The sequence below is a fragment of the Harpia harpyja genome, chromosome 12, assembly GCF_026419915.1.
Source record: "Harpia harpyja isolate bHarHar1 chromosome 12, bHarHar1 primary haplotype, whole genome shotgun sequence".
Lineage (NCBI taxonomy): Eukaryota > Metazoa > Chordata > Aves > Accipitriformes > Accipitridae > Harpia > Harpia harpyja.
The window spans coordinates 42,632,940-42,658,168 of record NC_068951.1 but is presented as its reverse complement, the minus strand read 5'-3'; the positions used below and the strand labels follow the sequence as shown (position 1 = coordinate 42,658,168).

At 36.7% G+C, this 25,229-nt stretch overlaps 1 protein-coding gene across 6 annotated transcripts in view; it reads right to left on the bottom strand.

The window, feature by feature from the left end:
- Positions 1-25,229, bottom strand: part of IFT80 (intraflagellar transport 80) — a 56,786-nt gene that overhangs the window by 30,988 nt on the left and 569 nt on the right. For 2 of the 6 annotated variants that reach the window (XM_052802996.1, XM_052803000.1), the window contains exons 2-9: positions 24,140-24,271; positions 22,728-22,805; positions 21,742-21,967; positions 12,840-12,950; positions 10,506-10,574; positions 2,552-2,661; positions 1,909-1,998; positions 727-864 (exon numbers count right to left, since the gene is read on the bottom strand). In XM_052802996.1, the coding sequence (XP_052658956.1) occupies positions 727-864; positions 1,909-1,998; positions 2,552-2,661; positions 10,506-10,574; positions 12,840-12,950; positions 21,742-21,967; positions 22,728-22,760 (777 nt within the window). In that variant the 5' untranslated portion in view covers positions 22,761-22,805; positions 24,140-24,271. Of the gene's footprint in view, positions 1-726; positions 865-1,908; positions 1,999-2,551; positions 2,662-10,505; positions 10,575-11,295; positions 11,498-12,839; positions 12,951-21,741; positions 21,968-22,727; positions 22,806-23,280; positions 23,525-24,139; positions 24,272-24,378; positions 24,486-25,083; positions 25,191-25,229 lie in introns of those variants that run through there. The other 4 variants (XM_052802999.1, XM_052802998.1, XM_052802997.1 and 1 more) reach the window with 4 other exon arrangements.

Below are 25,229 nucleotides of genomic sequence, written 5' to 3'. Positions count from 1 at the left end.
GGGAGTAAAGCTTCAAGTGGAAAGAAAAAAAAAAAAAAGGAAAACAAAAGGAAGGTATCTCTTTTAGGAGCCTTTCTTCTCTCACAACAGTTAAGAAGTAATAGAGATGCTCAGATGAGAGGATTAAAGTATGTCTTTAGCTTGAAAAACTGTGCCTTGTCTAGCCATCAGAAATAGAAGCATGAATGTTAGCTCCTCTTTTACTGCTGCTTTAGCCTTATCATTTCTAATGCCTGACAATTGCATTTTGTGATCTCCTCATGAGATGTGCTTGTCAACTCTTAGTATTTTTTAAGAAAAAAACTAAATACTGAAAGCACAGGATATTGTTCTTCCACCTCTTCTTTTAAGATAGGTTATTGTTATACAGTCTTTGCTTTTTACGGTTAATAACTATGTGATATGATTGCCTTACAAGAGATTCTTGTAAACTCTCCGTGTTTTTAAGGCAAAAAGCTAAAAAATGCACCGGAAAATTTAATGTCCTGAAAGGCAAAATATTATAAAAAAATTTTATCCAACCCAAAACATATTAGAAGTGCAGCTAAGCAGATCAAGAAGGCAATATCTTAGTCAGATGCACCCAGCAGAAAGGTGCTGGAAGACATGACTAGTTTTTGCTAATAAAAATACCCGCCTGTACACGTATATCCTCAGGAATATTTACTGTATTTTCAATAAATTTGTACAGTTCCACATCTGGTATTTCTCAGAGTTGTTACTTACCCCAGTTTTATCGCATAGACGCAAAGTATGAAAAGACCCCACAGCAAATAATTCTCCATCCACAGCCCAGGCAACAGACGTTATAGGATATTCATGGGGCTGCGAGCTGTACAGTAGACGGCCGTAACTGTCCCAAACCTTAATAAAAAAATATATATCTATATGAACAGAGATTGGGCGTACCCTTACTTATTCTAGCGCTATCGTTTTCCCTCATTGTCACAGAAGTTGCGGAAATATACTAAGTTATTTCAGTGCCTTTTTGTGTAACTAGAAAAATCACAGATATTATACTTCACTTTTCATTGAAGGTTGTTCCTAATCAATTTTGGTTTGTTTAATGCAATAGACTTTGCTTTGCTGCTATGGCAAATGCTACATTATTCTGTATAAAATATTTTGAACTAATGCGTTTTGTTTCCTGCAAATTGCTGTAAGTCTGTAAAATAACCACAAGGTTTATTCTATTTGCACTCATTTCCCAACAATGCGAGGCTCCTCTGCAAATTTCCAGACCAAAGAGATTTTCTCACTGATTGAAGCCAACAAAATACCAGGAAGCCAATTCACAGAGTCAAGTCATTTGATTTTAACACTTTGAGAATTATTTTTTTTTAAATTTCTCAATTGTGTACATTTTTATCACAGCCATTATACACTTAGAAAATGATAGAACCAAATATGATACAATTAAAAATAAGCTCCTACTTAAGGGAAGAAACACAATATGTGCTTTCCATTTTGGATACAGAATATTCTAACCAAAAGATTTCTTAAGGGATTCAGTAATGCTCCTGTAATAGAAAACAGGAGCTTTATCTCCTCTCATTTTATGTCATTAGCTTTTTCAGTATGTCATAGCTTATACTATTTCAAGTAATCATGTCTATATTTCTACATATTTTCCTTTCAGAGTTTGTTTCACTTGCATTTTACCTATTTTTAATCTGCTGTATTTAAAAAAAAAAAAACAAACCACCAACACATTTCAAATTTTATGCTACTAGACAGAGTGAGATGTATTTACCAATAATACAACTTAGGGTAACAAGTCTTTCTTGAAAACTAAAGACTTCTCATTTAATTTTGAGCTTCTAAGTATTGTTAAAATTAGAAAATGTCAGAATGCTGAATATCTTTTTCAGTTATTTCGTTTCCCCTAAAAAGTTAACCAGCACTCACTTTATATTTACAATCTTCACCTGCAGAAAGAATGAGATCATTAACTGAGTTCCAGTCAGTTTTTAAAATAAGTCCATCATGGGCTTTCCACTGAAATGGAAAAAAAAAAAATTAAACATAGATGCAACAAGTCTGACAACTTCTATTTTTAATATTTATCACTCATCATTTACTAGCATTCATACACTCCAGTGTAGATCAGGCTTTCCAACAGTACAAATGCACAGACGTCATCTCTTCTGCAGAAAATTAAATTAAATACAGCCTGAAAAAGGCAGAATGAGAGCATAACAATCTGCACTAAAAGCGTGTTCTGAATGATTGCTTCTCTATCTTTCCACCTTTTCGTAACAAATGAAAAGGGAAAGGTTTCTGTGTCTTTTTGCTTTTTCGTTTACAAAAAGGGAAATGCTTAATCACATGCCTGAAGAATATCCACAGCAGAAACTGTCAAAAAGTTTTTAGTTTAGAGAAATGAAAAATCTCCCTATTCTCAAAAAAACTAAGGGGGGGGGCGGGGAGTGAGCGGTACACATGTTGCATGGAAAATTTTAGCACAAACATTTACATTTAGCAAAACTCCAGATAACTGAAAAAAGTTTTCACATAGAAGTGTGAGACAACCTTAATGTATTAATGATACCTGCAAAACTTTAGCGTTTGGCTGAAGAGGTTTAATAATCAGCTGCTTCCCTGAAGTGTAGAGAACTTTTCCAGAATCAGGTCCCCAGGCTACTGAGTATACTGGTGTTCCTGTAGACAGAAACAAAGAAATAAAGCATTTCTGGTACTTATTGGATCAAATTATGCAGAAACTGCTATAGCCACTTCAAACTGGTTACTTAAAATCACACATCGAAAATTCAGGAGTGGGAGAAAGCCAAACTAGGGGCAACCATTTGTCCTCCACACTTGTCTGACCGCACTTATGGCCACGTTTACTGGTTCACTTCACGTTTTAGACAGCCGCAGGAACAGCAGGAAGAGACAGACGCAACCCAGAAGGACAACTCGGAAGACTTTAGCTCATGCTGCATACCCTTCCAACACTTCTCAAGGAAATAAAAATACATAGAGTGAAGTCCTGGCAAATCCACTTGAGTAAATCGTCAAACACCTACCACTTTCAATGGGGCTACTCTAAATTTAACTCTGAACAAATCAAGTCTAAGCAAAACAAATAATGAATTGACGGCTTGTCCAATACTACATGTGGGTTACTGAAAATGTGGATGACTTTACTACTGTTATAGGTATCTCCTTTTCTCATATTGTACCTATCCATTTTTTCAATACATCACTTAAGACCTACTGATTTTATTGCAAGGTCTGTCCCAGCAGACTCTGACTACATTTACTACTTGCTTCTTCATTTCACGGTCTGTCTAAAACCACCTCTGGAAGAATTAAAATCACCAAATTTCTTCTGCTATTCTAAGATTTCTTCTTCAGTCAAATCATCTTTATAACTGGACAATTTTGTTTCTTCAGCTTCACTGAACCTCCCAATTTTTTTTGTTTCCCTACTCTTAAAATAAAAATCTGACCAATTTATTCCAAGATATAGTTGAGCAAAATAACATGACATTGTCCTTCTCACCTCTGGGTCACCTCTCATCTTTAAGGTGCTTCTCTCACACCCTGATGTACTGATCCCCTGGCTCATGGTTAACGGGAATACTGCAAAGATTTGTGTTGCCGTTTCCATTTGTACCATTTTCTCTATTATATCAAAGCCCTTCATGGTCAGTTGTATTGGGTTTGGCTGAGATGAAGTTAATTTTCCCCATAGCAGCCCTCATAGTGCTGTGCTTTGTACTGATAGCTAGAAAGGTGTTGATAACACACCAGTTTTTGGCTACTGCTGAGCAGTGCTGGCACAGCATCAAGGCTGTCTCTCCAACATTCCCCCCTTCACCAGTAGGCTGGGTGTGGGCAAGATCTTGGGAGGGGATGTAGCCAGGACAGCTGACCCCAACTGACCAAAGGGATATTCCATACTATATGATGTCTGCTCAGCAATAAAAGCTAAGAGAAAGGAGGAGGGGCAGGGGGCATTCGTTATTATAAGATTTGTCTTCTGGAGCAACCGCTATGCATACTGAAGCCCTACTTCCCGGGAAGTGGCTGGACATTACCTGCTAATGGGAAATAGAGAATAAATCTTTTGTTTACCTTTGCTTCCGCATGCAGCCTTTGCTTTTGCTTTATTAAACTGCCTTTATCTTGACCCAAAAGGTTTTTTTCCATCTTATTTTCTACCTGCCCTGTCCTGCTGAGGAGGGAAGCAATAGAGCGGCTTGGTGGGCACCTGGCGTCCAGCCAGGGTCAACCCACCACACCAGTTTACTTTTAAGGTCTATCTGCATTATGGCATCTTTCATTCAGTATTAAAATGTTAACTGCTCCCAACTGATCAGTCCACAAAGTCAGCCTTCAATGCCCAGCTGTCAAATCTTCCCATCTTCTCTCTTGCTACCTGTTTAGTCTGTTAGACAATTCCTACAAATACCTACAAAACCATTTCATGTTTACCTTGAAATCCCCGCACACTTCTTTGCCAGAATACCTACAATATGATTAAATCCAATGCTGAGACCACTAACTGTGATGCTGACCAATACCTAATTTAAAATCAACATATATTTGTATCAAAAGTAAGCCCAGCAAGTCAGGTAGATGGTCCCCCATGCCACCACCTATCATTTTAGTACTGTGTTTTTAATATTGCATCTTTCTCAAACCTCATTATCTATTGCCATTTACCATGCTATTAACTTGTAGAACTTTTTATAAGGGAACAGTTTTACACAACTCCAGAAAATTAACAGTAATAGCTGCATTTTGTATTTACTTAATCTTTTATACTCTAATGCAGTTTTATTCACAATTGTCACTTAAAAGATACAGAAAATCAACATGACAACAGTCATCCTAATACTTATCAACAGACAACAGAAAATAGCTCTTTTCACCTACAATAGTGAGACTGAACACAAATGTGGTTAGAAAAAGTTTTGTATTGCACCTGAATTATTCTTTGTAAGATGTTTAGGCTCCATAATTAAGCCTCTAACAAAACACATATTTTTGTTTTGCTGCACATACAAAAAACCAAACATCCCATATTCAAGCAACTTACAAAGCAAATGACAACAAATACAACCAGAAAGAGTGGCCCGCAGACTTCACAGATTTTTCCCAATTAACTGAAAACATTTTTTTGCAGATTGAAAACGCCGGTATGATATATCTAGAATAAAGCTGACTGTTCTGTTTTAAAATCATGTTATGTTGCAGTTTTCAAATGACCTTTTTTGAAAATAGAAGAAAGTAAAAAATTACATGGAAAAAGCATCCAGGAAAAAAAAATCAGACTTGCCAACTATGCAAATATTTTCCATAGTACTTGACAGGATTAGTCTTCCCTGAAGAAGAAGAATCAAAGTATTAAGCTACTTGATTCCTTGCAAATAAAACTAAGAAAGTTAAGTAAAGAGCATGTCTAAACATTTATTTCTATCACAGCAAAAGCCCTGTAGCAATGGACAGCAAGTTTCAGCACGGCCTCAACATTACAGTGCGTATAAAACTGCAAGAAGGGAGACTACGTAATAAGTCCCTGTCAGACTATTCTCTTTACTTTTTGTAGAACTTGCTTCCGTATCTTCTGAAATGGGAAAGAGAAGGCTTATTTCAGGCTTCTGTTTTTCTCTAACAGCCTTAATATTCTCACTGGCAGAAATGAGGCCTTTGAAGACACGATTCACTTGTCTAAACACAAGCACCTAAGCAATGCGACGCACCTAGGGTGCTCCAAGATACCCATGTAGACCTTACAGATACAACACAGGACCTGAACGAGATCCATCTCCTGGAATAGATTTGGAGGCTAGGCAGAATAGCCCAATGAACCTCAAATGGCACTAATGGCACACTTACATTAAAAAACCAGAACTTTTGGGGTACAGTTCAGTTTGAGAAATGAGAAACCTCAGAAAGAGCAATTAATTGTTTCAGCCTAAATGTTGGTATTTGACAATTCCATAATTTTAGGAGCGGAAAATGGAAAGAAATTCTCCTAAATTCTCAGATATGTGCACTTCTTAGGGAGTCATGCATATTTCAGCTGATAACTAAGTATCACATTGAGCAAATGAAATTAAATTGAGCAAATAAACGATTTTTTGTACATCTATCATTTATGGTGGTAAAAAAACCCCCAAAGGCTTAAGAAATGCTCTTACAGGGTAAAATTTTCAAAGACACTTTTGGCATATTAAGTTCCATTTCAAAAAATGACCCATGAATATCTTTTTACGGGAATATTTTGGTGATATTTAGATACTTAAGTGATTGAACTGCTATATCAACTGTCCTAACATCATCTAATATCTTACCACTTAAGCCTTTGAATTTTCTCCCTGAACAAAAAACTTATTTTATTACGGCCATATCAATACAGCACACTAAACTTGGATTTGAGCTTCCAAATAGTCAAACCCTAAACTGAGACCTGGTGTCATTGCTCCTGTATATTTTTGTACTTTGTGTATTTTCTTTTAGGAAGGCATTTATTTTATGTTACTTAGAAATACAGAATGATGTAATTTTTTTTTTTTTTAACTCGTCAACCATTACAGGAGACAACTCATAGAAACATACAACATATATTAAGTAAATCTGGCACTAGCTGTTTTCCTACTGGCAGCAATTTATGTTGAAAATGACATAAATTCTGTCACCAGCTGTACAGAAATTCTAAATAAACTAATTTTTGTCCTGCTCTAATGCTGATTTAACAATCAGAAGACTTTTATATTTAAACCAAATGTTTAACTTTTTTATGATGGCTGACTACTTAACCACAATTTCCAGGGCTTAACAGCAGGAGCTAAGTTAACTCATTTCCTTCTGCACTTAACAAGAACTTGGTTGGGAAAAGACTGCCAACACACTGCATTGCTGTGGAAGGAAAAATTCAGCAGAACAGACAAACTGCAGTGAATTGCATTGGTGACAAACAGTTTCAGGAAAAAATACTCTCTGAGAAAAGAAGTGAGAAAAGCAGAAAAGGTGGACTGAGAGAAGATCTGAAGAAAGAACGTCAGCATTAAGCACACAGGGTGGGCTTTTCACATCTCAGTGCTCTACTAGCAGATGTTAATCCCCAATGAATCATTCCTGTGGCCAATGCATACAGCACAGAAAGAGCTAGGTTGAGTGCAGGAGTGATAGAGCAGTCACTCTGACACTTTCAGCCACAACAGATACTTTGGTAATTACAACAGTAAGTCTGTGTGAGACTTTTTACTTTCACGGGGGTAGAAACATTCATTCGGACAATTTCATGTCTCTCTGTGGCAGCACAAAAAATAGGAGCTGCATTTGGAATACAGTTGTCCCTTAAAAAAGTAAGTTCCACTTCACAATAAACATGTTGTAATTAAACTGTTTACATTGGAATTGTTGTGACTTTGCTTCCATTAACCAAAAAGGCAACCTATAAGCCAATTATTTGTATTACTCCTTGGTGCTTACTCAGTGTACTAGTCACTGGAAGCCTATCAGAAAGTCAGCAGGGCCAAAAGATAAGCATTCAAGAAAGATATGGTCCTAGGAGTACTAGACAACAAATTCAAGGTGAAAGAAAGGTGACAGAAATCACCTGAAGAATTAGAAATCCATCTGAGGTAAAGTGGTAGAATGTGTGACACAGAAACAATATGTCTGTGGATAATGATGTTTAAATGATAAATAAGTATCATATTATTTTATAATGGAATGCCACGGCTTCACCAAGAGTCAAAAAGCACATGGAGAACATTGACTTGGTCTGCACAATGTATGTGTACTTTCATAAAGGTTATGGTGATGTCCTTGATCAAATGCTCTTAAAGAAAGTAAGTTTTCATGGCACAAGAAATAAAGTCATCCTGTGGATTTAAAATATGACTTTCCCACAAGGAATTACTCCTGCCTTTACTGCAATTAGGAACACCAGAATAATTAACCAGGATCAAAGTAGGTGCTCTAGCAATGAAATACTTAGGGTGGATCCATGGGGCTTGTTTGCTTGCCCTGAAGCTTCTCAGATCTTGGAGTAAGAGTAAAGTTATCAGCAAAGCTGTCAGCTTCACTGGTGGGATAAGCTAAAGAAATGGCACTGCAGAATAATCTTGATTGTAGTGAGGAAGGCACACCTGCATTCTACTTAATTTTCAGCTTGACCAATACCTTTGACTCCGTAGAGGACTTCGAGGGTTAGAGAGCCAGTGATTTATGAACTGCAGCAGCAGCAATTTTAGCCGCACTTTTCAAGAGAGGTTATGCAACTGTGGGCTCAGCATGGGTCCTACTAACCAGATGTTTGGTTTGCAAAGGACTCAGTTAGTGCAGGTGGCACCAATGACACTACAGACTTCACCTCAAACAATCTTAGTATCAGAGTCTACAAAGCACCATAAAAATTTGTGCTGGTAGAGCCATCTTCTCTTTCACATGTGGACCATCAATACTTTATACATCCTGCTCTTCATAATTCTGTGGCTCTCTCCACAGGAACACAGACACTTTGCGCACAGCGTTATGCTGCAATGTATACAACACAGAATACATAGAGAAATCCCGCTTTAACCAGAATCCTGTGGGTTACCAACATATACCAAAGAGATCCATGAAAAAAAAAGCAAAAGAGATCAGTGCACCATGTCAGCTGGAAGCCCAAAGGATTGCAAAGAAGGCATTTTTTTAAAAAGCTTTCAGTTTAAGGAAAAGAAGGAAAAAAAGGAAGAATATTAAGATAATCTAAGGATGAAGAAGTGAGAGCAGGCTCAAAGAACAACGCAGCCATAACAGCAATACTACAGCTAGAGGCTGAATGCAGTAGAAGCTATGGGGTCACACTATCTTTATTCCATGCATCGGCATGATGGAAGGACATGCAGCCAGTGCGCTCCAAGTAAGTACTGAAAAAGCTAAAAAAGGGAAAAATTTATGTTCGTGGTTTTGTAGTGAATAAAAAGCCAAAGATAAAATAGGCATGTGGACCATCATCCAAAGATAAGAGCCTGAAAATTTATTTCTAATACAAAGAGTGGAATGAGTAGAAAGAATGTTAGCAACGGGAATCCTTTCATTTCTCAAGGAGATGATAAAGGAAGTACAAAATTAACTCAAACATGATATACCTCTCTTAAACAACTAATAATTTCTGCAGAATCCTATCCTGATCCCAGGTATGTCAGTAGCTTACAGAGGGGTCTGTGGGAATCTGATACTATAAATTTAAGTTTAAAGGGTTTGTGAGCCTCACAGGATCTTATTTCAAAACACAAATACAAGATGACAGTTATTCCATGGGGACTCAACTGTACTTTTATACGGTACCAGAAACTGTAAGAAATCAATGAAAATTCAGCTTGCATATTTCAAACTAGAACATCTCTTACTTTATAAGCTTCATCAAACCTCAAATAAGCACAATGAAGTATAAAAAACCCCTGAAACATATCAACTGAGAAATAGTGAAGAGTGTGTGCTTCAACCTTTTTTTTTTTTTTCCAAAAATTACAGTTCAGTTGGCTTATCTTTTTACATTGTAAGCATGAAAAAACATTACATCTGAATATGAACTTCCTTAACAGAATTGAAATACATTTTACATTCACTGCTGTGGTTAAAATGCCTTCAACAGGTTGAAAGAATTTAGATAATTTGTTTTAGAAAGAGATAAAGGTCTGACATTTAACCCAACCCCAGGTGCATGTGGTTTCTTAAGAAATGTCAAAAGGTCACATGATCTCAATGTATGAAGTCTGAAAAACAAAATCTAGCTCAGTATCTTCACTGAAATAGTACAAAAGGGTTAGAAATTATGATTATAAAAAATAGCTTTTTAAAAATATCAAACATTTGTATAAATACATATTTGCAGTTTATACTGTTGCACTTTACAGTAATGTGATTTTGAATTAACTTAAACAACTGGAATGGTCTAGTATGCATAAAACTGTAGTTACAAAGCCAAGATCAAGTTTAGGACTCCATGGCCCCAGTTCAACAAAGAACTTAAGCACAGGGATTGTTTCACTTCAGTAGGACTGTTTCTATATATTAAATTAGTTACTGAGTTAAATAGATAGATGAACCAAAAGTTGTTAAGAGTTTTAAAGTTCAGAGGAACTAACCTACATGCACCTTGCATCTTTCAAGCATTCTTGCAATGCTTTTAGATTATTATTTTTTTCAGTTTCACCAGAAGAGTCTGTGACTTGATATTAAAAACTGGATTTTTTTCTTGTTTAATTCTTTAGCCTTTCCAGAATCCTTAGGATGAAACTGAAACTATTGTCTAAAAATGTTGCAATAATACTTTTAATTTGAAGAATTTTTTTTTTTTTAAGATAATCATGTTATTAAAAATCCAGTTCCCCCTGTATTCAACTATGATTTACATTTAATTTTAGTTAAGTTTATCCAGGCCTTAAGATCCTTAAACAAACCATTACTGCCAGATTTAGGGTCTGTTATTTAAATATATTTCATAATACCCCAAATTAAAAAGTTCTAATGGAACTTTAAGGAAATTAACTTACCTTGCTGAGCTAAAGTGGACCTCAGCATTCCACTTTTAGACCAGATTTTCACTTGGCCGTCTTCACCAACTGTAAAGTTATCACAGAAATCATCAACTTAAATGCAGTAATAAGTCTAACAAACATGGCACTTGTATTTACCTAGGAAACACTAGAGTTAAAATAAGTCCAGGTCTTCTTAGAGGTAAATATTGTTTATGTAGTTTTCCTAACATGCAAAGAGGTAGTATATTAAGGAAAAAATATTTAAGACTGTTCTTCTGCTATTATCAACAAGTCTCTTCCTCTCCTGAAAATCCCTGTAGTCTCCTTATCTGAAGCTGCTGCTGGGAAGTGAAAGTCCATCACTATTAAAGTATCCCAAGTTCTGTATTCTCTATTCAGCATTGCTAGTACTTTTCATCTATTTACAGTTCAATGGCCTGGAGGCTGATTAAATGAGTCTCTTAGGAGTCCGAAGAGAGTAAGAACAGATTTTATGTATTAAACTGGAGGCTTCACAGTTGATAAATGGTGAAACTGAAGATAACTGAAGGCTCTGTTTGGAAGGCTTAAATTTTATAACATAACTGCGTGTTACCAAGAAACTCAGTTTACTTATTAAAGATTAAGTTCTTATACACAGTACAGCATAGTTAGGTATGCATTAAGAACAGATTTCCTAGTGTGCTATCATATTTAAAACATACAGCTCTGGGCCTTCATTTAGGCCTCCTAGATTCAATTAATGAGGAAAAAGGTACACCTAGACGCTTAATGTCATTCTTCTATTCAAAGGTAATTTACTTACCAGATTTCAGCTTTTTATATCTGGCCAATGTAGCTTTTAAGTGTTTAAAAAGTGTAAAAAAATTTAAAAATCTTATTTGTGCACATTTGATACTGTTGAAATACAGCCATAAAGAATATTCTAACTGATACAGTATCATCAATGATTCACTCTTCCTCCAAGTATAGTTGCAGTATAAGAGTAGACCTTCTCAGAGTATGCTGTTTGGCTATGGTGATGAATTCCTATATTCCCCATAAGTGTCATGTAGTCTTTCCAAAAAAAAAAAAAACCAAAAAAACCAAAACCAAACCAACGAGATTGAAAAGACCACTTTAACTTTTTCTTTGGAGAAGTTCCTGAGGCAAATCTGTCTTTAAAAAGAACAGTATTTCTGTCCCTCTGGGATTTCAGAGGTACATGCCAGAGTTCCTTGAAGCAGCATTTTAGAGTCAGAGTCTGGAAACGAGCAGATCCAAAATTATCTTCAGTACTTCTGGACTGAGTTGGAATTTGTCCAAAGAAATCAGCTGTGGTAGATCAACGGGAGGCTGTAGAAAATTCTGACACCAACAGAAATCCCATAAAGGAGAAGTCTATCACAGGAAATTTAATTAGCTTCCCCTTAACTTCAGGATAGAAGTTTTTGACAAAAATGCCAAAAGCAACTAATTACCAAAAGATTTAGGACAAAAAGACATGTAGAGATGCAGACACTGGGAGATCACTCTCCCAGCCTCAATAAAGAAAAAAAAGAGTTAGACTGCAGCAGGATCTATACCACTCCTAATAATTGAGAAGCACAGGAACATTCAAGATGCTCATGAGGCCTCAGTAAACTGTGCTGGCTAAAAAAACCCAAATGTCATGTGCAGGGTTATAAATGTATCAACTTAGCAGCCTTTTTTTGTAACAGATAAGGGGAAAAAAAAATCAAATATTCTCCTTTATGAAGTACAGAATATCCACAAAAACATCTAAGCACTCTGTCTGATATTAAAAACATTCACTTTCAAGTAAATAGGATAACATATAATAAATAGGATCACTGAAAAGAGATAAAGGCTTTTACTAAATCTTCTACTAAGATAGACAACATTCCTCTAAAACAGCATTAATCAAATAGTGCAAAATTAGCTTCTATTAAACAAGGCGATAATAAACCCAGTGATAATGAAGACTAAAAAAAAGTAACTTACTGTAGCTAACTTCATTTATATTGCTGGTTTTTGTGTTTCCATTTCCCCTTCTCACAAGAATTTCAAGCTAGACCAGTGTGTGAACACTTAACAGACTCAGTTTTATTCATTCAAATTCAGCGTAACTACAATATGAACAATGAAATTTGGGATTACCTCTTTTAAACATATGTCAAGGATTAAATTATTCTACACATTTTATTGAAAGCACTTAGTTTTCATAAATTTAGTTTAATACTATACCTTTTGTACCCTTACATTTCTTTATGACATGTCAATTTTGTAGATTAAAAAACCAAAAGGCTTTATTTTGAAAGAGCTCTTCTGTTAGTTTTCAAAACACTTCATTACTTTAAGAATGCTTACCTGTAACCAGGGCTGTTCCTTCGTAATTCCACCTTCCTGCAAGTACAGCTCCACAGTGTGCTTCTACACTTTTCTCTACTCTTCCTAACTTTGAGATCAAGTGGAACTTCCCTAAACAAAAGTTCAAGATACAAATAGTGTATCTAATTTTGTGAATTGGTATTTATGCCTGTAATGGTGTTACCTTCTGTTAAAAATACACACAAGACAAGAAGCCACCACCAACAACAAAAGAACAAAACATACAATTATCTTGTTCACAGCTATGATTAGCCCAAACAAATGAGCTCTTGCAGAAGAACTACTTGTAAACTAGCTACAATGTTGCATTTTTTTTGTTCTTTTTGTTATGCATAATCTTTTTTTTGCCTATACATTTTTCTTATGTCCCTCTAAAGTTTGCATGTTTCTCTAGGGACACAACTGCCTGATGTTATTTCATTGCCTGAAAGCTAACAAACAGAGGCATATACACTGCAACCCAGGAGAGTCCTTGTGGTGGGGTTTTTTGGTGTTTTTTTTTTTTTTTTTTAAAGATCTGAAAAATCACTCAACACCAAAAGGATAATGGAAAAGCTAGGAACAATCTGACCATCAGTGAGTGCGTTGCTCTGAGGAAGTATTACGGTTTGCATTATGGAGCTGTTATGGAAATTCACAGAAGCCAAAAACAAAGCTATTAATGATTTCAACAGAAGCATGAGGAAGTCTCTCTTTCCAAATGAGGGATGTTGCTTAAATCCAGGAAGATCAAATTTAAACTGGACCAAAGAGCAGACAAAGGAGGACTTGGAAACATGTGGCAGAACAAATGCATGGCTTAGAATAGTTCAGTGATTCAAATTAACTACTTTAAAACCAAAACTCTCTTAAAATTGTTTTATCTAATCTGCCAGACAGTGAGCCACTCTAAGCATTTTCCAGAGTGACCAGAATTCGTTGAGATAACAGCACACAGATATCTCACACTAAGTGTGTGCAAATGCTCCATCACTTAAGACAGAATAATTTTTCCTTTAATAACATCCTGCTTGGGAATATGAATTATAAAACAGGCCATACCTGGTGAGCCAGAACCAGAAACTAAATACCTGACTACTTCAGTAAAGGACCACATTATCAAGACCAATATGTGTATGCAGGTGATAACACAGTTAACTATGAACTGCATAGAAGGTAAAAACACATGACGCCACCACCTTAAATGCACATTCAGATCACAGTAGCCAAGATGGCAAAATTTAGGTGGCCCGCACTACTAGAAGCTTGAAACAACTTTATTGTGTTCTTGTTTCCCCTGTTTTATTTTGCACTTCAGCTAAAAAAAAAAAAACACAAAGGAAAAAAAACCAACCAAACAAAACCCAAAACAACAAAAAACCCCAACAACAAAAACCAAAGCCAGACTAGAACCAAAGAAAAAGCATTCCGGTAGATGTGTCAATAAAGAACCATGAAACATACATCAGGGCTCTCCACAGTATTATTCAAATTAATACAATCACACTTTGTCTTCATTTTGCTTTTAAGTACATAAACAAAAAGGCACAATAATCCAGCCAAACCTCTGCCAATGCAAGATTTCCAAGCAAAAGATTTTTAACACTGATGAAAAAGAATGGTTTGTATAAATAAGTTTATTTGAACAGACCATTTTAAGTATCATACATAACTATACATTTCTGCTTTTCTTTATCACTTATATTCATATCTACCAGAGTACTCTGAAAAGCTAGTTAATCCCATTTTTTTCTGAATTCACAGAACTAATATTATTACTAAGACCACTTTTTCCTCATTCAGTTAATTTTTAGTTTCCTAAAATTTTCAGTACTGGTATTCTACATTTAATGCATTTTGTTATTTTATAATCAGGAAATATATTTTATATAATTAAAGCATCAATTATTTTATAGAACATCTCTCAGGTCTGAGATTCTAATTTTTTGCGTATAAGCAATAACTGGATTCACAGGAATTCAATGGCTAAATACGATTTTCTCCAATTAAATTGTCAAAATGGCCTTTTCTGATTTTAAAATAATACATCAAAACCCATGTTTTATTTTCTGATCACCTGTCTTTTTCGATGCATAGCATACTTGTTCAATCTGTAGCCAAGACCTTTTTCACTGCAGAATACTTAAACCTAATCTGATTATAGGACTATGAATATTCTCATGCCATCACCTACAGTATTCATCATTAAGTGGCTGAGCTCTTCATAGCCATTATGAACATATTTCACTAATTTCCCTTGGGGGGAAAAAAAAAAAAAAGAAAAAAGAGCTTTGCAAATTGGGAGCTGACATAAACAGAGATTTAACTCAAAGGCCTTCATCGACTTTCAGTATCCAATCTGAAACATTCAGAATTACTTTTTTAAGGATACAAAGAATTCTATGGCATTTTATATATTGAAACAACAGCTTCCACTGACCTAGGTAGAATCCATCACACCTCAATACTTCTGTAAGCAAATACTTCAACACATAAGAGAAAAAATAAATTAAAATGAAAGAACAGAGAGTTGGCAAGCAACTGAATACTTTGGTTAGGTCACATTATCAGGAAAACAATGAGCCATGTCACAGAGTACAGGATAAAATCCTGTTATACAGGGAAACATTCAACTCATTTACCAATCTTTTGCATCCTTTCCCCCTCCACAAGCTCTTACTTCTTTCACAGTGCATCTTTCAAATAATGAAATATAGCAAATTGTAGCCTAGCAGGAAAGAATACAGTTTCATACAAAAGCAGGTCCACCTTAGGCACTAAGATAGAATTCATCTGGAAAAAATGTGATCATGCATTTAAAAACTGTATCATAATACTTATGCAGAACAGGGCCAAATCAAGTTTTCATGGATATCATCTTTACTTCTGCAACTTCTTTACTTTTCCAACATATGAATTTAAACTGATGACAGTCAAATGATGTGACTCATTAGATACTGCTTTTCTCATTGCATTCACACATAGAGGTTGCTCCAAAAGCAATGTTTCGATGGATTTCTCTGCCTTCTGTTCTTCAACTTAACATTGAGGTAGTAGAGGCTTTCAAATTAGAACTTACTGCCTTATACACAATTAAGAAAGGGAAAATTCTAGCTGTATGCCTGGAGTAGATATAAGTGATTCAACTTAATCTTACTTTACATCTCAGATTTGTAAAATACTGTTCCTTTATTTTTATTACATACTGAAGCCAGAAGCTGTCCTCAATCTTAAAGTGACTCTCCAGTTTTGGAGGAATTTCAAGCGGGAGATTAGCAGCCTATTCAAATACAGAGTATAAAACATGTATGTTTTGTTCATTACTTTTCATAGACTCTTAAATGCTGACCTAATGTAAAATTAACAATAACATAAAAAGTTGAAAAAATAGTCTCTTCACTTATGATTTGTGCTTAATAAGCAGCTTAAAGCTGAACGTATTCTTTTATTTTTGTAAAAAAGCAGCAACAAGACCAATGTAAGTAGGAAGTAAAAGAACAATATCCCACAAGAGATGCAACTCAGAAGAAAACCCAAGAGGATTAAATTTACATTTCCTCTAATTTCACAAACATCTGGAGTTAAACCAGGAATTAATGCAACCCTGTAAAGACATTATACTCCATTTCCATTGGATTCAGCAAATTTCCAGGAATCCTTATCACAGAGATGAATTAGCTGTTGCAGGAAAATTGCAGGCTTGACACATAAGGCATGCCATGTAAGTAATAGTTAAACAGAATTTAAAATGTAACATTTTTAGAAAATAGCAATTAAGCAACAAAACTTGTTCATGCACTTTTACAATTCAATAATTCACTTGCACATGCAAAAAAAAAAAAAAAATCTTTACAAGATAAGTCCCCTCCATTGAAAGTGCTAATTTACACTAGGAGATAAAGACTTGAAAATTTTCTACACTTAAGTTTTCATCTCAATTTATTCTTTCACAAATTACATTAACACTGTTTTGTATTTCAATTTCACTGAAAAAAAAAAACCAAACCAAACCAAACTGGTTTTTGGCAAATATATCTCACGAACAGTTTTCCAGAAATTGAAAGTCCAGGATAAATTTGCCAATCAATGCTAAGAGCTTATCCTTTACTCCTAACAACAGTTAACTAGGTAAAAAATCCCTACAAGAAAGAAGATAAAGTACTAACTGTGATCTGTGAACTAATTATGGCAAAAGTAACTCATTCCATAAGTAACAGCAAACCAAATCAGCTTTTGTTCCTGGACTCCCTACTGCCTAAGAAGGGACCCTAGCTGAATGTTTCCCTTCAGTGAGGGCAAGCGTAACAACTCCTCGCCACCTGGACTGTCTGTAGCCCATGTTGCAGCTGTGCCCTCAGTGAGGATGTTCACTAATTCGGCATTTTTCCATCACATAGCTGCCTCTCCATAAAACACACCAAGGAGCTCCAAAGTTACTGATTACCTGCCAGACAATCCCCTTACAACACTGGTCATGGAAGTCTCATTTTCTTAGGGAACAGAACTTTAAGAAAAAAAAAAAGTTTCTTCATCCAGTTCTGTATACATTTAGCATTCTATAAACATGTAAACAAATTGGGATTTACTCTGTTCACTTAAACAGAAATTACATCCTATCCTCCTTCTGCAGTATCACGTTATCTTCCTACTGCAGAGTATCTACTGCTCTGTAACAACCATGAAGTGTTTAGTTTCAATAGCAATTCATCCAGCAAAGCTCAGTTTTACTTTGCACTGTGCTATGCTAGCAGAACAGTAGCATTCAAATTAATGACAGGAATAGTAATAAAGGCCCCAGATGTCCAGAAGGAATGCAAGGACTGAATACAAACAATACAAAATTATCTAATGACCAAGGATGTGTCATCTTGGGAAACGGGGGCAAGTTACTGGATTGCAAACTTTGATCAGACAATACCTATCCAGGCTACAACATCATAAAGATGATAAGCTTTAGGGATGTGCTGAGAAGTGGACATTTTGAAGTGCCTACACACTTGTAAAAAGAAAAAAAAAAAAAAAAAAAAAGAAAAAAAACCCCAAAACCCCCACTGCAATAAAGTTGGCAAAGATAGCCAAAACAGTTTATGCTGCATGGAAGCAAGAAACAGCTGCATTAAAAGAAAGAGAAAGTTGATCAGGCTGATCTCCAGAAGCTGAACAATGACAGAACTGATAGACTCTCAAGTGCCTATGAATTCTAATAGAGATACAACTACATGATCATTTACATGTTTCACAGAATTTTTTTTCTCATTCAGTAACTTCTTTTTTTTTTTTTTACTGTTATGGAAGGGACAGCAATTTTCCTGACCTTCCTGTCACTATGTCTTGTAGCTGAAATCTTTAGAAAGTACTTCAACCTTACCTAGAATCCTAGGATGATAACTTTACATTAGACAAAAAAACTTTGGTAAAAGTTATAAGCAAATGAGGATAAAAGTCTTATTGAGTAAAATGCAGATCAACATTAAGGGACTAGTTTAGATTTTGTTGGTCACACACACAACTAAAATCTTGAGCAGCAAGAAGAATCATCTGCTAAACTGCAAAAACTCTTCACTTCAAACCCCTGCCATTGACTTATATCACTTAAAGTAATCCAACTTCTAGTAGCTAATTGCAAAGGTCCTAATGCATCCTGGAAAAGATTTTTGGGCCTACCTATACATGGTGCCATTCATGAATCTTTATTCCTAAACTGTAGCTCTCTGTTGCAGTTTCACTTAATCCACTTACAGGAGAAGGGCAAGCATTCATACCTACTAGACATTACACTTAAGAACTGATACCTTATGTAAATTTACACTGGGTTCACATATAGACTAAAGTACTTCCGGATGTGCAGCTCCTGTGACATGCTAATTTTTTAACATTTCTGGGGAAAAAAAAAAAAAAAAATCAACTTTCAACCTCTCTAAACATATCTATGAATACAATTTATTTTTTCTTGCATATCTTAATGATATAAAAAACAGAAAAATGAGAGAGAAAAATTGCATAGCAGAGTTTTAAAAGTCATCTTTTTCATTAAGGTAGTAGTAGCCCTTATCTATTTCTTCAATCAACTGTCAAAGCATTATTCAAGCAGAACATGAAATACTACCATACTATTTTAATAACACTGGAAAACTGACTGAATAAATTAACAGAAGATCTGACTCACTACAGTTGCTCTTTTGCTCACTATTTACACATACAATTTAGAACTTTAAAGAAACAGGACATTAGAAATACAAATGTGAAAACTGAGAAAGAAAAAGGAGAAAAAAGCAAGGAATTAAGAGCACCAGCTGACCTACGAAAATCCCTCCATCCCATGTTTATCACTGAAAGAAAAAGAATAGAAATCCCACAGAAATCAGCTCAGTTAATATTGATCATTGACTGATGTTCTGAAGAACATACTTGTTTAGGCATACCCCACAAAGCATAATACTATAATGCATGCTAATATTAATTGATAAAAATGAATCTTCCTTTCAGCTTTCACAAAAACCTCTATTTCCACCTTAAGAGCTCTACAAGCAATACTTCAATAAACCCAGCTGCCTAAAATTCATAGTAAATTTCAGCACCAAGTATTGCAAAAATTACTACTCCACTTGGTCAATCTTCTCTTGTTGTCTTCCCTCCCCACGTATATCTAGGAAGTTATAGGGAGCCAACCTTCAGACACTGGCCAAAAGATGTCCTGCTTTTGTTCCCCAAGTTCAGTGCATTTATTCCTTAGGAAGTCCTGAACATCTTGAAGAAATTTTGGCCTTCAGTCTGTGAACTGAACTCTCAGCTCTCCTAATTTTTAAGTGCAACTATTGCCAAAAGTCAGAGAAATCACCAAAATGTCATGTAAGGAATGAATTTCCTCTACCTTCTTCAAATACATATTACCTCTCTCCATCCGTACAGAAAGCCATGCTGGATGCAGCAGCTCCAGACTGCTAATGCCCAGCAACAAACCTTCTGTTCCCAATCAAGCTCACTGTGAAGCTAGCCAAAAGCTTACAATAAGTTCCCCTCACCAAAGAAAACATACTAGACCCACAAATTCAAGGTTCTGGCCAAAACATGGGCAGAAGTTAGCTGGAAATTCTCCACCAGTCCCATTAAAACTATCAATAGGTCCCTGTGAAAGCTATCAACAGGGTCATGGGCAGATGGCCATTATTATCCTGATGGAAACTCTCTACAACAATTGACCATGATCCGTTCTGCCTGAAAAAGCTGGCAGAGATTTAGAGCAGCGTTGAGAAACTCCCACCCCTACCATTTGTGTAGAAATACAGCTTTACCACCGAGATCTTTGACCACCGACAAAAGAATATAAACTAAGTTTATTATGTTGATGCAATCTGCTTTTTTGTGGCGCGTAATTACTAGTACCAGCAGAATAATTTAATTGACTTACTCTGAAACCTTCAACAGCATTATCAACCAAGTAAAACACAAAGGTATAAAAAGTTAGGATCGGCGTAAGGACTGTCCAGCTTTTGCAAGTCATACAGCTCTTCCAAGTCACCTGTATGCCAAGATCTTGGATGTAACATATGAAAGTATCGGAAATCATTCACAAACTAACAGACCAAGCCCATCAGCAAGTTCTTGCTAGTGGATTGTCAGTTAGGCAGCCCAGTCTACATCAAGGACTTGTTTCTTAGCAGAGCTTTTATTCCAACACAATTTTTATAACAAGGTCAATGTAAAACAGCAGATTTCATAAAGGTTCAACCGCTTTTTAAAATTGGTAGGTTCGAGAAGTAACACTCTCATCTGAACTACAGTGTTTCCACATGGTAGGTTCTTTGAAACACAAATAAAAGGGGGGAGGGGGTTTAAGGAAATTTATTTTTACCATTATTTTCCATATTTTATTCAAACAAAGAATTAGATCAAGAAGAAGAGATTCCAAATGTTTTTCCTTAAAGAAAAGGGACGAGGGGAAAAAACAAAAGGGGAAAACTTGCACAGAAAATTCCTGATGGCATGGAACATAATCCCCATTACAGTACTAAGGAGACAAACTCTGACCTGAACAGTATGGACTGCTTTGTAATAAATGTAAAATAATAATGAAACCAGTTACCTAAGATTTCTTCACTGAACTGGGGATATGAGTATATCTGCTTTCATGCAGGAAGAAAAATTTGACTGTGTGCAAGTCAGGCAAAATCAATTCCTCGTCTCTTTGGGGAGGAGGAAAAAAACCCTCAAGCAATCATCAAACCTTCTTGCTCCCACCTCCCTTCCACAAAAGAGAATCCATACACCGGAATACAGCAGCTACTATATTGGATCATACAGTCTAGTATTAGTACACTAGTATACTGGACAAATAGCAGCATACAGGATATACATATGTGTGTATACATCTGCCAGTATAATGGCCATATATATTAGTCAACATATACTATACAACAGCCAGAACTAGATACTTCTGAGGGATATTCAAGACTCCATAGAAGCCAGACACAAGACATGCTCTTGTAACATGTCCAAGAAATGGACTACATTGATATTAAACATCACGGTTAAGCAATTTCTGTAACTTGGTCATCAGTTTTCATTACTACAAGTGATCTGGTATCTATGAAGGCACGCAGAACAGACATATTTAAAGCTACTGGTTTATGAAATTGAAAAAAAAACATGGTAGAAATTGACCTTACATAAAAAATTACATATCTGCTGTCAGAGGTATGTTTGATAATGTTGTATGGGAGAAAATTACAGTAATACAATGCATTAAATTTGAAGCAATTATTAGTTTTACACCTGTGCAACTGGTGTATAGGCATTTGAAGTTGCTTTATTGCAGACTATTTAACTGCAATTAATTTCTCATGTATTTAAGTGACGTAAGCACAAAGTGGTATGAAATTACAAATATTTTAAATTGACTTACCATCAGAACTTGTTAGAACAAAGCTCTCAGCTTGGGACTGCTTCTTCCCACTTATACTTCTGGGAAACCAGTGAAGATCTATGGGATAAACATCATCTGGAAGTTTCACTACTCGAGTAGTCTCACTAGTTAAAAGGTTCCACTTCATAATTTGGTGATCATCGCTGCAGGAATATAGCTCGTCAGCTGTAGTCCAGCCCACACAGCTAACTAATTCTTTATGTTTAATTAAATTAAGGAAGTCAGAAAATTTTAATTATTGAAAATAAGCTTACAAAATATCTCATCTAGGCCATACAAAACTGAAGGAACAGTACAGGAAGATTATTTTGATAAGATTACATGGTATGTTTTATATAAAGAAAATATGATTCTTCATTCTTTTTTTGCTCTTTTGTGTCAAGAAAAGAGCTGGTAGAAATTCAGCAAAAAATAAACTGTATCATGTAAAAATATAATTCTTGTGATGATGCATACCTATTAAAACTGAAGCTGAAATGAGCCTATTGAGCTGAAATGTTGGGTTACACCGCTAGAAGGGTCTTAGTGCACAAACATTCAAATGTATTGGTTTATTAACACCACATCATATATAAATTGTTGACATACCTAAGTTATTAGTAGGAAAATTGCAATTTTGTTTACATCTCCTACATGCATGTCTTATTACAAGCACGTAGATATATCACTACTCCTATTTACCATCTGGGAAAGCTTTTAACATCACTACAAAATTTTCTAGCAAAACATTGATAGCTTATGAAAGGAAGGTATTACGCTAAGATTGTTCAGCATCTCTTAAAACATTGCCCTTAAAGGCTGCACTGAATGGCATGGTAAATAAAAGAAAAAAAAAAAGCCACCTGCAATTTACAAATATTTTACTATGATATTTATGATAAAAAAAAAAACAACCTTTCTGGAAAAGAAGCTATTCAGAATTAACAAGCTTTTCTATGGTTTATTCTGAGACAAAGGATATGTTTTGGTTCCTTTGAAAGTGAAGTCTTCAGTCTCATTTCAGTTATGCAGATGGAGCATTAAAAAAAGATACGTAGGTGTAACTGTAATAAAACAAAAAACCCACACATATAAGTAGCCAAAATTAAAAAGGAAGACACTAACACCAAAATAAAGAGTTTTGAAACAAGTAATATTACATTAGTACTGTGGTAAAATAAGCACCAAAACAGACCTGAGTTTTAAGGGAATTCAGTTTGTACAGTACCCAACTCCACATTTATCTGATCGCTTTGTATAAACACACTGGACAATTTAAAGAACAAGCGATACTAGGAACACATTGCTGAAACATTATACATTGAAACGCTGAAGTTCCCTCGTGCTGACATATAGCCATGAAGGTAGCAAGCGAAAACCTGGAATCGCAAACTTTTCAAGGAATTTCATTCTTAGCAAGAGCACTGTGAGAAAACTTAGAGGAAAAAGCCATACTATGGAAGTAATCCTGCCATGACAAAATGATACAATATCCTAGTCTTTCATCCACCCCTATTTGTAATGTTCATGATACTTTACTGTAACACAGTAATTCCATAAGCAGTTCAGTGGGGCCCCACTCTCTTGTCCCCTTCCCTCTTTTAACAGCAAAAGCCTTTGCCTGTCTGTGCCTGGACAGGGTAGAGGCACCGATCCAGGTTAAAACTTTTCTGTCTCCCAGGATGAAAAGAAGTGACAGCAAGAGGGTGAGAGCAGAAGGTATACTCTGAGGGGAGCGTGATGATGCACAATGCGGCCTTCTAATCTTCTGGAATTTTTTTCACTATAAAAACAACTGTGTGTCAAACAGTTACTATGCAGAATTTAAGAAGCATTAAAAGGATAGTAGTCCTAAAACATAATTTTCTGTGCCCCAATAAAATAAGTTATTTTCAACCCTACTTTAGGTTAATTGATAAACACATGATAGTTATTTTTGTTTTTAAATAACTGTATCTCTCATACTGCAATGTCTAATTTCCTTATCCTACACTTACCCCAAAACTGCATAGGGAGTCTCATCATCAAGGCATTTAAAAGGGGCCTAAGTTTGTACTAAACTTTCAAAGTAACCTTTTAATCATGTCCTTGACTTCTGTGTGGTGGCAATGCCATCGTTCAGCACCTGCATACACCCATTCAGCATAGCCCAGCAATATTTTCTGCTGATCAGTTGCAGGGCTAGTCTCTGTGCCACAAATTCTAAAACTAAATGCCCAAACATAGAGCCTAAGATTTGTATGCAGCAAAGAAATAGCACGGAGTAAAACAGCATTAAATTTATTCTCTACTTTAATGTAAGCATCTCTCCTGCTTAACAGAATGCCTCACATGTATTTGGATGCTTGGATCTTATCTGCTTCTATTTTCTGTGCATGCCACACCTTGCTAAACCCACCTTTTCAGTTGCTGCTTGCTAGTTTTTCAAGTGTTTATTTCTCACTTGAGAGTTTCAGCGGGCATGTCGCTATTGTCAGCTTCCAGCTTGCACTCCCTCCTTGCTCCCACTACACGGAGTTCTCTTATCTTCCTTTCAAAAACAAGACCAGAACTTTATTATAGTTTTTGAAGACGGCTTAAACACTCTTTATGTGCACCTAAAACGCAGAACGCTCACGCTCATGTCGCACAGCTCACCTGCCGCCATCAACAGGTACATCCATCACTACCCAACCTCGCACACGGGCTACATACAACTCCGCCACGAGTCCAACAGCAGGTTAGCTGAAAGCATTTACTAGGAGCTTTAAAAAAAGATGGGGCCATAACGAGGAGTTATTCTGGCAGGGTGCGTTCGGCTCGCCTTCTCCCAGCCTCACACTCCCGCTCGGCCCCCCAGCCTTACACCGCAGCCCCACGCCTCCTCGCCCCGTCTTCCCCTCAACTCCTTCCCCTCCGGAGCTGCCGAACCGGGAGATGAGGATCAGAGACGGCGGCGAGAGGATTGAGCAAGAGCCGGGGGGCGAAGGGAAAGACAAGACGGCAGGATGGAAAGAAAGGGCGTAGATGGCGGTGGCGGGGCAGGAGCTCGCTCCTCACAGCACGGCTGTACGCGGGGCGGCTTTGGTTCCCCGCTGTGAGGGAACGGCGGCTCTTCCCGCTCCGGCTGCGTCCCCTCCCCAAACCCGAGGGACAGCCTCAGGCCCCACACAGCCGGCGAAGCCCGCTCTCCGGCCGTGCCGGCATTCCCTTTTCCCCCCTTCAACGTCTCCAGCTCCCCAAGCGGCAGATTATCCAGCCACCCCCCACACACACACCGGCCGCGAAAAAAGCGTCCTCCCTCCGCCGCCCTTTCTCCAGTGCCCGTTTCCCCCAGGGTCGCCCGGACTCCCCCGCCCTTACCTCGCCGCCCGGCTGTCTCCCGGAGCTCTCCCTCCTCCCACGCCGAGCCCGGGGGTCACGGCTCCCGCGACCCTCTCGCCCACCGCGGCGGTGAGTCAGACCCCGACGGCGAAGGGAGGAGAATCGCCGCCACCGCCGCCGCCTAC